Source organism: Euprymna scolopes, chromosome 38 (genome assembly GCF_053919585.1).
Source record: "Euprymna scolopes isolate OS-2025 chromosome 38, ASM5391958v1, whole genome shotgun sequence".
NCBI classification, from domain to species: Eukaryota; Metazoa; Mollusca; class Cephalopoda; order Sepiida; family Sepiolidae; genus Euprymna; species Euprymna scolopes.
Genome location: NC_136519.1, coordinates 77,021,860 through 77,038,260, shown reverse-complemented (window position 1 = coordinate 77,038,260; position 16,401 = coordinate 77,021,860). Strand labels below are relative to the sequence as shown.

The window sequence follows — 16,401 nt, the reverse complement described above, 5'->3', positions numbered from 1 at the left end:
TTGATGTAGTTGGTTCTAATTGCATTATCTTGTGTGGCTTTTATTAGTGATTCAGTTTCCCTGTTTAGGTTTCCTTTTTGTAGCCATTTCCAAATGTCTTCATTAGTCTTATTTTTTGTAATCCTTATGAATCGTTCGTATAGTGGTTTCTCTTCCCATTTTTTCTTTCCTTGTCATATTTCTCGTCTCTTCTTCTTCTTCTTCTTCTTCTTCTTCTTCTCTCTGGTTTGTTTCTTGTGTCTCTTGCTGCAGCAATTATTCTTTCGGTGTTCTGCATTATGTATCTTTTAAATTCTTTTTTTGTTTTGTTTTGTGTCATTTATACAGTCTTCTATACAAACCAGCCCTCTTCTTCCATCTTTCCTTTTCACATAGAGTCGGTCAGTATCATTCTTTGGGTGTAGTGCATTGTGCATAGTCATGAGTTTCCTGGTTTTCTGATCGAGATTTCTCAGTTCTTCTTTGGTCCAACTTATATATTACTAGTGACATTTCCCACATATTTATTCCTTTAATTAGGTTTCCACTATATAGTTTTGTTTCGAGGAGGTTTCTTGTTCTTCTGAGATATTCCTTTCCAATTTTCTCTTTCATTTCTGTTGCTTTTTAGGAGGTCTGCTTCCAGAACTTCCAAATATTTGTAGCTATATGTTTACCTAATGCCCTCATCTCTGTTTGGTTGGGTAGTACCATACCTTCTGCTGCTTCCAGTTTTCCCCTTTCTCATGATCAACAGTGTACACTTTTCCAAATGAAACTAAGGTATTTGCATTTTTGAAAGCAATTTTCAATGGATGTGGAGGTAAAATTAGTTTTAAATTAAAAAAAAAAAAAGAAAAAAGAAAAAGAAAAATTATTAATTTTTTACTGGGGGTGGGGCTCTACTTATCAAGGCCCAAAGGCCACTAGAGGATAAGGCTTAATGAGTGTCAGGTGGCCGATGAATCAACTTACTAATGATCAGTAATAGTAGAACTTGGTATTTTAGAGGATGGCTCAACAAGAATTTGTGTACATTAGATATGAAAGCAACATTGTTATAATTATCTGGGAAGCAGCCTCACGGTATTGTGTTCCACAAACGGGTAGTTCTAGGGAACAGGCCTTGTGCATGGAATTTTTTTTTGGGGGGGGGGGTTCTATATGAAATAAAAATTGATGTAATAATAAAAAAACAATGCACTTTTAACTTTTTCAATAAATAATTTTCTTATCGTTTTATCATTTTTTCTCTATAATTTCTTTTTTTTTTTAAACAGTTACCATCAGTGAAGGCTGTGAATTGTGTCAATAACAAAGAATTGCCTGCAAAGAATCAGAGCATTGGAAATGAGTTAAAACCAACACGGCGACCACGCAAATTACCTGAAACTCCAAAAACAAAAAGTAAATGTAAGTAAAGATTGTTTTTTACATTATATAGTCACCGCTTATCAAGGCCTGGAGGCCACTCAAGGATAAGGGTTAATGAGTTTTCTCCCTCGTTTCTTTTCTTGGTATTTTTGCTGGGATGGGGGCATCCTACCGGGTATGCCAAACACTCTCTAGTTCAGCGTTCCCCAACCTTTTTTACATGAAGGCATACTATTGAGTATTTTTTTAAATTTTCACGATACACCTTTCGCAAAAAATAAATATTTTCTACTTATAAAATCTGTTTTCAATAAAATAATAGAATAAAAACAAAGAAGATTATTATATAGAAGTTTTATTCACATAAATCAACATATCCTGTATTCAATACTTTGTATCGTTTTGGTATCAGAATCGGGTCTGACTTATTCAGCTCTGATGCCGATTCTCGATATTCTGAAAATATTTCTGATATTCTGAATAATCGTCCCATCACTAATATAAACCATAAAAATGCTGACTAATTTTTTGTTTTTTTAATTTTCTTTCTTTGAAAATTGTAATGCTGGGTATGGGGCAGCCAAACCAGCTGTCAACATCCCCTGCTTTTTATTGAAACCAGCCGAGAGCTCTTTTTAGTATCCTCATTGTTCCCTTAAGTGCAATTGTCTGGATCTCTTTTGCGCTTGGTTCACCAGGAATATTAGTTAGGTAGGACTTTAGGTTTTTCTTCATAAGTTCTGTGGCACCTATGATAACTGGTATGATTGATATCTTGATATTTGGTCTGTTTCTCCCTTTCAGTTCTGTTCAGACCTCCCCCATTACGGACACTCACTTCAACCAAGGTTGCAATTCTCTCTGACTTATTCCACATGTGTGAAACAGTGAATTTTGAATTGAGCAAGGTCATCATGATTAAGAAATTAAAGGTCTTTATTAAACAAAATGAAATTAAATAGCTTCTAGCTCTTCATGGCACACTAGTAATCACTAGACTTGCAACCTTGGTTGAAATGAGTGTTCCTAATGATGTAGGTCTGAACAGAGCTGAAAGGGAGAAACAGACCAAATATCAAGGTCTCATGTATGATATGAACAGAAACTGGAATCTTAAAGAGAGGTGCTACAGGGCTTATGAAGAAAAACCTGAAGTCCTACCTAACTAATATTCCTGGTGAACCAAGCGCAAAAAAGATCTAGAAAATTGCACTTAAGGGAACAGCAAGGATACTAAAAAGAGCTCTCGGCTGGTTTCAATAAAAAGCAGGGGATGTTGGCAGCTGGTTTGGCTGCCCCATACCCAGCATTACAATCTTCAAAGAAAGAAAAGAAAAAGATTAGTTAGCATTTTTATGGTTTATATTATCACTCCCCTATGTCTTCTTTGGTTAGTCTCTATGAACTGACCATGCTACTTCTTCCACATTTTCCACGTTTCCACATCTACTAACACAAAATTTTTTATCCATTCTTTCAGCATTGTCATACCATCAACATCTCTTGTTCTGCACACTCTCTATATTGTCCAGATCAAATCTCTCTCTGACTTTTCTGAATTTTTTGAGATGAGGATTGGTTATTCGTATTATTTGGATTCATCGAACTACTGTTCTCATCTTGAGTGTGATTTTCACAACGTTTCGGTCGATATAACCTCTGACCTTCTACCCGTGGCGCAGTAGTTAGAGTACTTAGAAAAATCAATTGTAAAAGTGATATTCTCCTGAAGGTTGAAGGTTCAATCCTCAGTGTGGGTGACCAAAATCTACATTTGCGAATTACTTAGGACCTCTATCCAGTCATGGCTGACGGAACAAGAACATGCTACCCCCATGAAGTAAATAAAGGGTTCTGCTCAAAATTCCATCCAAATTCCTGAGTGTGACAGAACCATTCCCGAGTTCGACAAGATACACCTGAAGAAGATCGGGGGTTATATCGACCGAAACGTTGTGAAAAATCACACTCAAGATGAGAACAGTAGTCCGAAGAATCAAAATAATACGAAATCTCTCTGCGTCTTAAACACTCATATTGCATATTAACATTCTTATATCATTTCTTTCAACATATTTTCTTTTTCACTTCCATACATTATTACACTCCATACACATGCCAGATATTGGTTGTCAGTGACAACACTCTGTTGGTTAATAATGGCAGAACTTTCCATACATTCCTAACATTTGCAATCACACTAGCACCTGATCCTTCCCGTGCTTGGTATCACCAAGGTAACAAAACTTTTGAACAACCTCAATAGCTTTCTTCAAATCTGACTTCTCATCTGAACATGAAAAAAAAAAAATAGATGTTTTATAGAAAATTTATCATTAATATCCATATTTATATATTAAGATGGCCAGATATCATATCGTCTGAAAAGTAGCAGACATAAATACTAACGTTGATGAAGACAATAGTCGGAAAATACAATAAAATCATTGCACGACATAAGCAATGCACCTGAAAAAAGGGCATATCTTTCGAAATATAGCACAAATCGAAATATCTACGTTTTTTTGACATTTCTATTGACATAAATATGAAGCCAGTTTATTTGTTATGTTCATATATATCCTTGTTTTTGATTTCATTAATGGTTTTTAAATAAGATATTTCTTGTTCATAATCATGTCATGACTTAATTATGTTGATGCGCTGGTTCTTGTTAAATCTGTGGTGGAATGGAGACAAAAGTGGTTGGTCGCGTTCAATGCTGCCAAAACTAAACTAGTTTCATTCAATAATTACAAGAAACCCTCTCTACCACCTATAGCAATGGCCAACGACTCTTTATCTGAGAGTACATCTTTCAAACTCCTTGGCCTAACGTTCACAGGAAACATGAGTTGGAACAATTACATTGAAGACATTGCCAGGGCCGCTGCAAGAAAGGTGGGCTCTCTCTACCGTGCTAGACAACTACTAACACCCGAAAGTATCCTGTACCTCTATAAGGCCACCATTCGCCCATGTATGGAGTATTGCTGTCATATCTGGGCTGGTACATCTGCTACTAGTCTCTCGCTCCTTGACAAGGTTCAAAAGAGAGTCGCAAACCTGATAGGCCCTGAACTGGCATCTAAGCTTCAGCCTCTGTCCCATCGACGAAATGTTGCATCCCTCTGCCTTTTCTACAAGTATTTTAGTGGTGAATGCTCTGACGAACTGCAATCACTTGTGCCCCCACGACGTGAGCACCCTCGACAAACCCGACAGGCTGCTAAATCCCACCCCCACACTGTAGAGATCCCTAGATGTAAAAGATCTTTTTACTCCAATAGTTTCTTCCCCAGAACCGCTAGACTCTGGAATTCCATTCCAGGTCCCTGCTTCCCCAACAGTACTGACGTGCAGAAGTTCAAATGTAACGTGAACCGACATCTTGCTGCCCAAATCCCTACATAGTACCCCAGTGGTTGTTGCCCCTGATAGTAGCCCCCTACACCAAAGTGGCAATTTGCCTTGTTTGGGGTGAAAATGTAATTAAAAAAATTACCAAAGTTAAGTGATGTTGAACCTAGTAAATACCAAATCGGTGTTTGAGAATACTAGGTCCTGTATGTCATCTTCTCTAATCAAGTGATAGGAAGAGCACATTGAGACTAGTCAGTACGAGATGGGTCACCATTTGAGAATACTAGATGCTATATTTGATCGGAATATACATACAGCTGAAGACTACATGTGAATTTTGTAAAATAGCGCAGACAGCTATATGCAAATACGAAGCTGTGAGCGAAATGACGTTACAGTAAGAGGAAAGAAGACGATAAAAAGGAGAGAGCTCGTTTGAGAAGATGATCATGTTAGAGACGAGGATGACGTTTGAGAGAACATTCGAGAAGACGATCACGTGAGAAATGTTACAACTGTAACGAGAAGCCATGCATAACGAGAGAATGAAGAAACAAATGCCGCTATTCAGCAACAACAACAGCAGCAGCAGCAGCAACAACAACAACAACAACAACAAACGAGTTAAAGTTCTTTTTTATTCTTTGTCGCTTTTGTTGTGTAACGTTACAATTTTATATTCCTTAGAAACTACCTCTTTCGGTGGACGGTGGATTCCCGCCCAGAGCGAAAACAACACCTGTATTACCGAATGTAAAAAAAATAAAAAATAAAAAAGGGGTGGGGTGGGGGTAATCGTCGGAGAAAGAAAACAATCTGAATTTTGGCAACTGATTTAAAAATAAGCTCATTCAAGACAAAATCAAAATAAAGCTTTTATGTTATTTCATGAGTAAAATGATATTTACCTTGTGCGATTGTTCTACCAGTTAAGCTCACGTGTTTGGCTTATTATTGGGTCAAGTTCTGTGCATGTCTGTAGTAATACACTTAATCTGTTAATCATCCAAATCAGTTGCCGCTTTTCTGCTGACATGACCTTGAATCCCAAACATTGACTCATTTAGTCCCTTTGATAAAGACAATTGCGCTAATTACTTAATGCCTCGGTTTAAATTGAGCCAGTCAGACCGATTTCATTGTTAGTATTTAACTTGGCAGGATTTATCTAACGTCATACAGGTGTAGTTTATTTTTAATATTTATTTTTATTTTATTTTTTTTTTAATTTCTAATTGTATTTATACTATCAACTGATATCTTAAAGCATGAGGTCAAGCATGGGATACTTTATTGAACACTTGTTTCCGTTAAAGCTACGTGATTTATTGTGTTTGATTATTCTGTTTTATCTAATTAGCGTTTCTTAGGTGAGGATATACTTTTTATTTGTTTATTAGCAGCATATATTTTTAACTGCCAATATCTATTATTAGCGGAGGTTTAGTATATGTCTGTCTGAAGCCGAAACTATTTTATTCAATTCAGGAGAGTTTAATATAGTATCTGTTCTGTTGTAAACATACCATCCTCCCAGATATCATCACTCCTTTTTGTGGGGAGGGGCTAATGCAGTACCTGTTCTGTGATTATAATACCATCCTACCAGGCAAGCCCTCCTCCTTTTTTCTGGGTGGGGGGGGGAGTGAAGTAGTATAATATTTCTTCTATGGTCATGATTACCTACCTTCTCATTTTTTGGTGGGGATGGGGTGGGGTAGTTTAGTATTTGTTTTGTTGGCATGAGTTCATCCTCAACAAGAATAAGAGGCGCTGTTAGTTAATTGAGCTTCTATGCTTATGTTTGAAATATTATTTTCTTTAGTCTGTCATGCTTAAATTTAAAATAGCATTTTCGTTGGTCTGTCATACTGAAGACTGAAATAGCATTTTCTTTTGTCTGTCATACTAAAGATTGAAATAACATTTTCTTTTTTCTCCCATGCATAAGTTGGAAATATCATTTCTTTGGTCTGTTATATTTAAGACTAGCAGTTCAGTCTGACTTAGCTTGGGCCCTATGTACTGTTCATAATTTTATGTACATACATATATATATATATATATATATATATATATATATATATATATATATATATATATATATATATATATATTAAAAAGTCTGACTCATGTCCAGGTAACCTACATCTAAAATTTAAAGTGTTTAAACCCAAAATTGGCAGAGGAGTTTGGTAGAGTCTGCAAAGATTAACTCTTTCAACTTTGACCTCTTGGCAGCCAAATTTTCGCCCCAAAACTGATTAAAAAGCTTGATACATGTCTGAATACCCTTTATATAAAATTTCAAATGTTTCGACCCAAAATTTACTGAATAGTTTGCTAGAGACGGCAAAGGTCAGATTTTTTTAACTTTGACCCTCTGGCAGCCAAATTTTCGGCCAAAAACCGATTATAAAGCTTGCTCTATGTCCGAATACATTTTATGTAAAATTTCAAATGTTTAGACCCAAAATGATTATGTTTTAAAAATTATTTTAGTTGGTCTGTTATGCTTAAGACTGAACTCGCATTTTATTTTGTCTGTCATACTGAAGTTTTAAATATCACTTTTAAATGCATTTATGCATGTTTAGGATTAACAGAGGCTTTCTTTTGAAAACCTCTGTTAATCCTTTTGTCTCTTATACTTCTTTTTTAAAAAATGTATTTTATTTGGTCTGCCATGCTTAAGGTTAAAATCGCATTTTCTTTAGCATGTCATGCTCAAGTTTGAAATACCATTTTTAAATGCATTCATACATCTTTATAAAATAAGGCCTCTGTCTGTCCATTTGCCTATCATATTTCTGTTTTAAAAAAAGTATTTTATTTAGTCTGTCATGCTTAAGGTTAAATCACATTTTATTTAGTCTGTCATGCTTAAGTTGAAAGTATCATTTTTAAATGCATCCTCATGTCTCCATAAGAGGTTCTGTTTGTTTGTAGATTGGTCAAGCTTAAGTTTGAAATAACATTTCCACAGTAGCGTAACAAAGGGGGGACAGGATGTGCGGTCTGCCAGGGTGGGGGGCAGCAATTTGAGGGGTTAAAAATAGAAGAAATTAAAATAATAAATGTATACGAGTACTGTAGTAAGATGAAAGTCTCGGATTAATAACCGAAGTCTAAAATTAGATCCTTGATTGTAAGTCCATGAAAATAAATAGTTTGAGGACTTTCTGGAATTTTGAAGGTTAACGGATAATCAACAGTCAGTGTTGTGGCAAATCTTACGACCGCCCCGGGTGGCAAAAATAGTTGCTACGCCACTGCATTTCCATCGCTCAATCATAGATTGAATGGCTTCATCTAAAATATTTTTTTCTTCTTGTCATAATTATTTTTAATTATTTAATTAATTCACATGATTATAAACAGCCATTGTATTACGTTGGACGTTTTCACTATTTCACTATCTTTTGTTAATATCTTTTAATATCTAAAGATTACCATATGGACAGTCTATTTAATTATACGTTAAATTGTTAACATTCTTTATTCGGAGAACTCCTGGAATGAGTCATCGTACTATCATTTGATGTCTTTCACTTACATCATAGGCATACTATTATGTCAGATGTGGTCATAGCAGCTCCAGTTGTTGCCATAGTAGCTGCATTAGATGCACGCGTTGTAATAATAGTAGTACTAGCGATAACAGTGACTACAGTGGACCTACCAAGGCGTGGATGATTATTGCTTTCCTGGGATTTGCTGTCTCAACTTTCTTATCTGATTTATTACAGTGGATTTATCGCAAATGTAAATATAAGTTGGTAAATATTTGTATTTACATACGGAGTGATTTTAGCCTACTGCTACAAATAAGGGTTTTAAAATGGTGCCTAAAGGCTGGTAATTGAATTTTATTTATTTATTTATTTGCTTTATTTCTAACAACATATCAGTTTTTTACGGGTTATTTAATGCTCAGTTTAGTCATTTCAGTAAAAAAAAAATTATAGTCTTCAACTTCTTAATATCTACAAATATTTATTCATAGTGTTTTGCTCTGCTTCGTTTTTTTTTGTTTTGTTGTACGGTATATCAACCCCTTTTTTTTGTTTTGCGGTATATCAACCCCTTTTTTTTGTTGTTTTACGGCATATCAACCCTTTTTTTGTTTTGTTTTACGGCATATCAACCCTTTTTTTTAATTATTTAATACCAAATCCAGTCATTTTGGTAAAAGATTTCATGTTTCAAGTTTTTAGTATTTTCATATATTTATTCATGTTTTTTTTTTTTCTTTAATCTTAATTCAACCCAAACAAGACACATTGTCACTTAGACATAAGAGGCTACTATTTAGATCAATGTCTGCAGGGGAGTATGTAGCAAGATGTTTGTTCACATTTCATTTAAACTTCTGCATGTTAGTACAGTCAGGAAAGTAGAAAATAGAGAGCGAGTTCAAAACAGTCGGAGGGAAGAAACTAGAAAGTTTTCTGGCATCTATGGACCTCATGAGTGAAAGTGCACAATCTTGCTGCTTCACGGGTTAGTGCAGAGTATGTATATTGAAGGAACACAAGTGCTATGAATTCGTCAGAACACGTTCCATTAAAATACTTATAAAACGCACAAAAATGCAACATTATAATGATGTGATAGGGATTGGAGCTTGGCTGATCATTATCAGTTTGTGAACGCAGTCAAAATGATGGAGTTCGGTAATCACATCGACTAATGTATAACCATTAACCCTTATCCTCGAGTGGCCTCCGGGCCTTGATAAGTGGTGATTCCTGTGTAAAAAAAAAAATATCGTAATCTTTTCATATAGATGTTAAGATGTGTGCATGCCACCACTATGCACATTGGGAATCAGAAGGACTAACTTGACTTTCCACTTACATACATTGGTAGTCCTTAATGGTCACCCATCTGGTATTGACCAGGCTCAGCATTGCTTAACTTTGGTCATCTAATGAAAACCGGTGTGTCAATATGATTGTGCTGTATATAGTTGACAGTTCAGGACCTATTAGATTTGAGACTCTTCTTTGGACCCTGTCTAAGAGGGAGAGACTAGTGACAACAAAACTCCAGGCATGGGTGAATAGTGTTTTAACACATTACTCGTGATGACTATAGTTGGGACAATTAACCGGAATCAGGAATCAGAAAAATCAGAACTTTTGGGGATACAGGAATCAGAAAAATTTGTGCCTATTTTCCGATGCCAAAAACGATTCTTTTAATTGTATTTTTTATTTGATTTTATATAAATCAAAATCTTCCACTGCTGGCAGTAATGATAAAATAATAAATATTTATTGATTTCAAACTTATAATAAAATTAAAATCTATAGATCATCCTCCACAAATGTATTTTTATGTTTGAGAAAATATTTGCACATTTTACATGTGTTTTGTTCAATTTTTAGATAGAGGAGACCGACTGAAAATCTAGTTGGCCTGCTTTCAGTTTCAAAAAACAATGGATACCTTCTGTAAGAGTGTCTACAAATGAAGTCTATAGTGAAGCAAGGGTTGTACAATTCTCAATCATACATCTCCTAGAATGGTATTGTTTGAATCCAGTATAGGGAAGCAAGAGTTGCATAATTTCCAATCATAGATTTTTTAGAATGGCATTGCTTTAATCAAGTATAGTGAAGTAAAGGTTGCTCAATTTCCAACCATACATCTAAATTTGCATGGTTTGAATCAAGAAATCCAGGAAGACCAGAAATAATTGTGAGATAAGCGGAGAAAGGTTGATGTTATTTCAAAGTTTTATTTCTAGATGAGAGTCTCGTCTATTTCACTATTTAAGCTGGAGGGAGAAGATATTGATTCATACCTTTTCCAATGGTATTAATGAAAGTGATGCCTTGACAGCACTAGAACTTAGCATGTCATGCCCAAACCCTGTGCCTGTTACCACTACACCATATGTGTGTACGTCAGCACTAACCCTATTTGGGTTTAACTGGCTTCCTCAAAAGGAGGAAGTTTCATGGGAGTATGAAATTCACAAGCGGTCCTCAGTTGCATGTATATCCCTGTTATGGGAGATGACGACGTTAGGTTTTTGCAACTCTTGCAGGGAGGTGTTGACGTCCTCCTACATACAGCATCTGGAGTTCCCAAATTGGTCACCCATTTTAGTAATGACCAGGCTCAGCGTTGCTTAACTTTGGTGATCTGACGGGAACCGGTGTGTCAACGTGATTATAATGTATCCACTACACCACATCACTTCCATGAAAATCTAGTAAGAAAACTATTAATGCTAATCTTGAACTTTTTTCGCTGCTAAAAATTGAACAAGTCATTATTTGAAAAAAAAATACTTTTTTGATTTAAAAATTTAAAAACAGAAATTTAGTGAAGAAGTGTAATTTAGTTATAAATAGTTTGTATCGGTAAACTATAAGTGTACAAATGGAACACATTACTGTCGGACTGCTTCCCTGCAAGCTATAACATAGTCGTCTTTGAATATAAAATGAACAAGTACTTGTTGTGAACTGTCCCATAAGTAAGCTATAAATGAACACATGGAACGCATTATCGTAGGACTGCTTCCATACAGATTACAACATAGTCGTCTTCAAATTCAAAATGAACACATACCTGCTGTGAACCGACAGATATAGAAAACTATAAATGAACAAGTAGAATACATTATCGTAGGACGATAATGTGTTACAACATAGTCTTCGAATCCAATATGAACAAGTACAGCATGATTGTATTCAAGTTTAATGTAAAGAAATACTTGTCATGAACCGTTCCATAAGTAAACTATAAACATACAAATGAAACACATTACCATGGGACTACTTCCCTGCAAGCTACAACATAGTCGTCTTCCAATCTAATATGGACAAGTACTTGTTGTGAATCGTCTCATTAGTAATCAAACTTACTTCATTGCATTGATCAATTTTCGTCTGACAATCATCCAATTACATTTACTCTTGTCCTCAACTGGCTTTTGGTTTTGATAAATGGTGTCTCATCTCTATCTTTACTATTATATAACAGTCACTTTGTGTGTGTCTGTGTGTGAGTTTCTTCCTCATAGGTTCCAAAACGGCTGAACCCATCTTTTGCAAATTTCACACAAAGGTAATTTATATTGCCAAGCTAATCAAAAACCTTGATTCCAGTAAAGCAACTGGCCCTGACAGCATTCCAATTATAGTGCTCAAAAAGCTGCAACCAGAACTAGCGCCCATACTTACAAAGTTATTTAAGCGTTGCCTTAAGGAGAAATGTTTTCCAACACCTTGGAAAATCTCATCAGTATGCCCTGTATTTAAGAATTCAGATGATCTCTCATCTCTCTCTCAACAGACCAATAAGTCTCCTGTGCATCATGAGTAAGCTGCTGGAATCCATGTTAAATAGAGAAGTAGTCAACCATCTCAGCAAAAACAACCTTCTTAGTGACATACAATATGGTTTCCGTTCTGCTAGATCTACAGCAGATGTGCTTACAGTTATATTTCATAGGATTAGTGAATCTTTCGACAGAGGCTTCCTCTCTAGGGCAATCGCTCTTGACATATCAAAGGCCCTTGATAAGTTATGGCATAAAGGACTACTTCACAAGATCTACAGCTATGGTATAACTGGAAATGTCTTCTCAATTATTAAATCATTTCTCTCTGACAGATTCATAAGAGTAATGGTTGATGGGCAGGTTTTTTTTTTAAATGGGGGTTTGAAATGTTATTTTTACATCTGCTGATACTAAATGTGTTAGTTTAGTATCAGCAGATGTAAAAATAACATTTCAAACTCCCATTTTAAAAAAACCTGCAGCTGTAAAAATAACATATCAAACTCCCATTTAAAAAAAAAACCTTTTCACGAAAATATCTGAAGAAAGCGAACCAAAGCTTGAAACGCGTTATAAAAATATTTTAAAATAAAAACATGATAAAAGGCTAAAAAACCCACAATTGTTGATGGCTACACTTTTTAAATATATATATATATATGATGAAAATAATGGAAATAGTATTCCGACAAAATAGAGAAAATAAAAAGGAACAAACCGTATTATGTGTTCACCAACGTTTCGTCTTTATTTCGAGACTTCCTCTGGATGAATGAGATTAAGAAACCAAAAAATATACCAGTACAAAATATTTGAAAATGTTTCACGTGCACATCAATTTTCCGTTTCTCTGAAATAGAACTGCGTCACACTGTGCACGTGAAACATTTTCAAATATTTTGTACTGGTATATTTTTTGGTTTCTTAATCTCATTCATCCAGAGGAAATCTCGAAATAAAGACGAAGCGTTGGTGAACACATAATACGGTTTGTTCCTTTTTATTTTCTCTCTCTCTCTCTCTCTCTCTCTCTCTCTCTATATATATATATATATATATATATATATATATATATATATATAATTATTATTATATTTTTAACTATGTATTTGTTACCATATATATATATGCATGTATATGTGTGTGTGTGTGTGTATATATATATATATATATACATATATATATATATATGTATATACATATATATATGTATATACATATATATATATGTATATATATATGTATATATATATATATATATATATATGTATACTTTAAACTAATGTTCTCATCTTGAGTGTTATTTTCACAGCGTTTCGGTCGATGTAACCTCCGACCTTCAGGTGTATCAATTATAAATAATATATATTGATACACCTGAAGGTCGGAGGTTACATCGACCGAAACGCTGTGAAAATAACGCTCAAGATGAGAACATTAGTCTAAAGTATACATATAATACGAATATAATCAATCTCCATCTAAACAATTCAGAACCGTAAAGCGAGTTTTATAATGACGAGTGCTAAGCTGTAATTAAGAAGATTATTGTTAACGTTGTAAATATGTGTTTGTCTAGCTTGTATTGGAAGTGGGGGGAGGGGAAGGGCTATAAAAACAAATGATAAAAGTGCTATGTGTCATTCATTACTTTGATCACGTGTAATTCCCTCATCAGATTATTATGAGAACTTATTGAATGCTATGAAGTGCATATGGGGGGGGGGTGATGGTAGCTTAATGGTTAACGTCACAAACTTGCCTGTGCTAAGTTCGAACCTAGTTCGTTCCTCAGTAAACACTTTCATCAAGCCCACACTGGACTTTATGGCTAACCCTCTAGAGAAAAACTGAATTAAATGGAGTGCATATTGTTAGCCTGAGTAAGGACACTGAATATTCTAGTTGGTCCTCTTTAAAAAAATACGACCCTGAGGACTTTATAAAAATGGTGTCGACGAAGGTTGCATGTTTGCCATCACGTCAGGGTTTTTTTTTTACATAGTACGTCACCACTTATCAAGGCCGATAGGCCACTCAAGGATAAAGGTTAAAGAGTGTAGAGTAGTCAAAAGGACAATATAGTAATCGATAGTAATGGAAGTTCGGTAAATTTGTTAACTTAGGTGGAACGGCTCATCAGAAACTTGTTCACGTTAGACTTGAAGACAACCATATTATAGAAAGCTGAAAAGCAGGAAAACGGAAGACAATTCCACAGGCGTGCAGTTCTAAGAAAGAAGCTTTGATCATGGAATCTGTGTTTAGGTTTAGGTACAGATAAAGAGTGGGGAAAATTATTGATAATGTTTTCAGCTAGTCTAGTGTTTTTTGTGAAAGTTTGGCGAGGAGGGACCATAGATTGAAGCTCAGTTGAACACTTTCCATGAAAATAACGATAAAGCAGAGACAAACTCGCAACATCTCTTCTGTGAGACAGAGGTTGCAGCGAAGAGAAAAGGACATCTTCCACCAGGCCACAAAGTCTATTTTGAACCCTATCAAGGCAGGACAAGTCTTTTCTAGCAGCTCCTGCTCATATGTGGCAACAGTACTCCATCCTTGGACGTATCTGGCTCTTATATAGATAGAGAATTGCATCAGCAGTGAGATATCTACTGGATTGATAGAAGGATCCGACCATTTTTCCAGTGGCCTTGGCAACAGATTTGATGTACATATTCCATTTAAGATCAGGAGTAAAGGTCAAACCCAGAAGCCTGTCAAAACTTGAGGCCTCCCCAAGACGAGAGCCATTCATTTTAATTGATGCTAGATGGGGATCAGAACGTTGATGATGTAAAGATTGAAGCTTGGTTTAAGATGCATTAAAAGTAACCAGCCATTCCTTTCCCCATTGTACAACGTGATCAAGGGTTGTCAAAATGTAGAAATGCATACAGGGTTTCTCGTTCTAACATTTAATAGCAGCTTTATTTTTTATCTTCGTTAGTAGCTTTGTATAAAGAAAGAATTAGTTGTGGGAAGTGTTCCTGTGTAGAGACAGTAGATTAAAGATTAAACAGGCTATTTGAAAGAGAAAATAGTTCATGTGTTTGTGTTGAAGTTATGGTCCGTAGCCATGATGTATTATTTGTCTCCTGAAAGTTAGTTGTAGAAACGCGCGTTCATGTGTATGGACGGGCACAAAAGATTAGAGACAGTGCTGTAGGAAGAAGAGTTTATTTATGTATCGTAATGAAGTCCGGTTGCGATGCTGGATTATTTGTGTTTCATCTTAGTTGAACTTCGGGGCCCCGGAGGGTGGGTGAGTTCTGTTGAGTTCCAAGAGAGAAGTTGGGGACAGGTCCGTTATACATGGGGTTGTTGTCAATCTAAGATCCGGGGGGTGGGGGGAGAGAGAGAGAGAGAGAGAGAGAGAGAGAGAGAGAGAGAGATAGTGTGTGTGTGTGTGTGTGTGTGTGTGTGTGTGTGTGTGTGTGTGTGTTGCCGTGATTTAACCCCATAAACTCGGTCACGTGGCTGAGAGCTGGCTTCTGATTAGGCGAGCCAGAAAGGAAGTATATTCAAAATCTCAAGCCATAAGAATTCGCTCCAGCTTGAGTTCGTTGCAATCCTGCCTGCTACAGCTTCTTTAATCTCAGAATACAACAGACATCTCTGATCTGTGTTCTGTTGAGATGTCACAAATTTCTCTGTGGATATTTCGTCTCGTTTTTTTTTTCTTTCTTTTCCTTCTTGTAGCTATCAAAATAGGAGGAATTTAAAAACAGCAAATAAATCATTACCTGTTTACCTAATATGGTGATTAATTGTAAAATTCTATAATTTATTATAGTTTTTTTTTTTATTATGCACAGTAACAGAGTTAGAGATTAATGCACACACCCACCCCATCCCCAATATATGATAAACCCTTTCCCAGTAAGAGACTACTTTGTAAATCTCTATTTTCAATCGCAGAGTACAACAAACAGTTGGTGTTCTATCTAGAGTCCTGTTCTGTTACGTGTGCAAATTGTCCTATAGATATTTCGTCTTTCATCTTCTTTTCTTCTGGTAATTGTAATGATGGCAGAAATTTAAGAACAACAAATAACACCATTATTTACTTCTGGGCTTCAGTTTATTTTCATTCCAGTAATTTACAGCACTGTATGCCTAAAGTTCTAATTTTTCGTCCCACCTCAAAAAAGATGTCTGCTTACTTTGTCTTCATAAATCCAAGAGTAATATGTATATTATTATTAACCGTATTTGCTTCGGTCGTTATCATGCTGTGCATCCCTAAAAAAGGAAAGTGGAATATTCCAAATAAATCTTGTCACCCCTTAAAAGGAAAGTGGAATATTCCAAATAAATATTCTAATAAAAAAAAAAAAAAAAAAATTGGTGCCGCTTTTAAGGCAAAGCTAATAAAA

The 16,401-nt window shown here is 35.4% G+C and overlaps 1 protein-coding gene across 1 annotated transcript in view; it reads left to right on the top strand.

The window, feature by feature from the left end:
• Positions 1-16,401, top strand: part of LOC145263198 (uncharacterized) — a 208,543-nt gene that overhangs the window by 119,676 nt on the left and 72,466 nt on the right. The window contains exon 4 of the mRNA XM_080120265.1: positions 1,260-1,392. Within this exon, the coding sequence (XP_079976391.1) occupies positions 1,260-1,392 (133 nt within the window). The remainder of the gene's footprint in view (positions 1-1,259; positions 1,393-16,401) is intronic.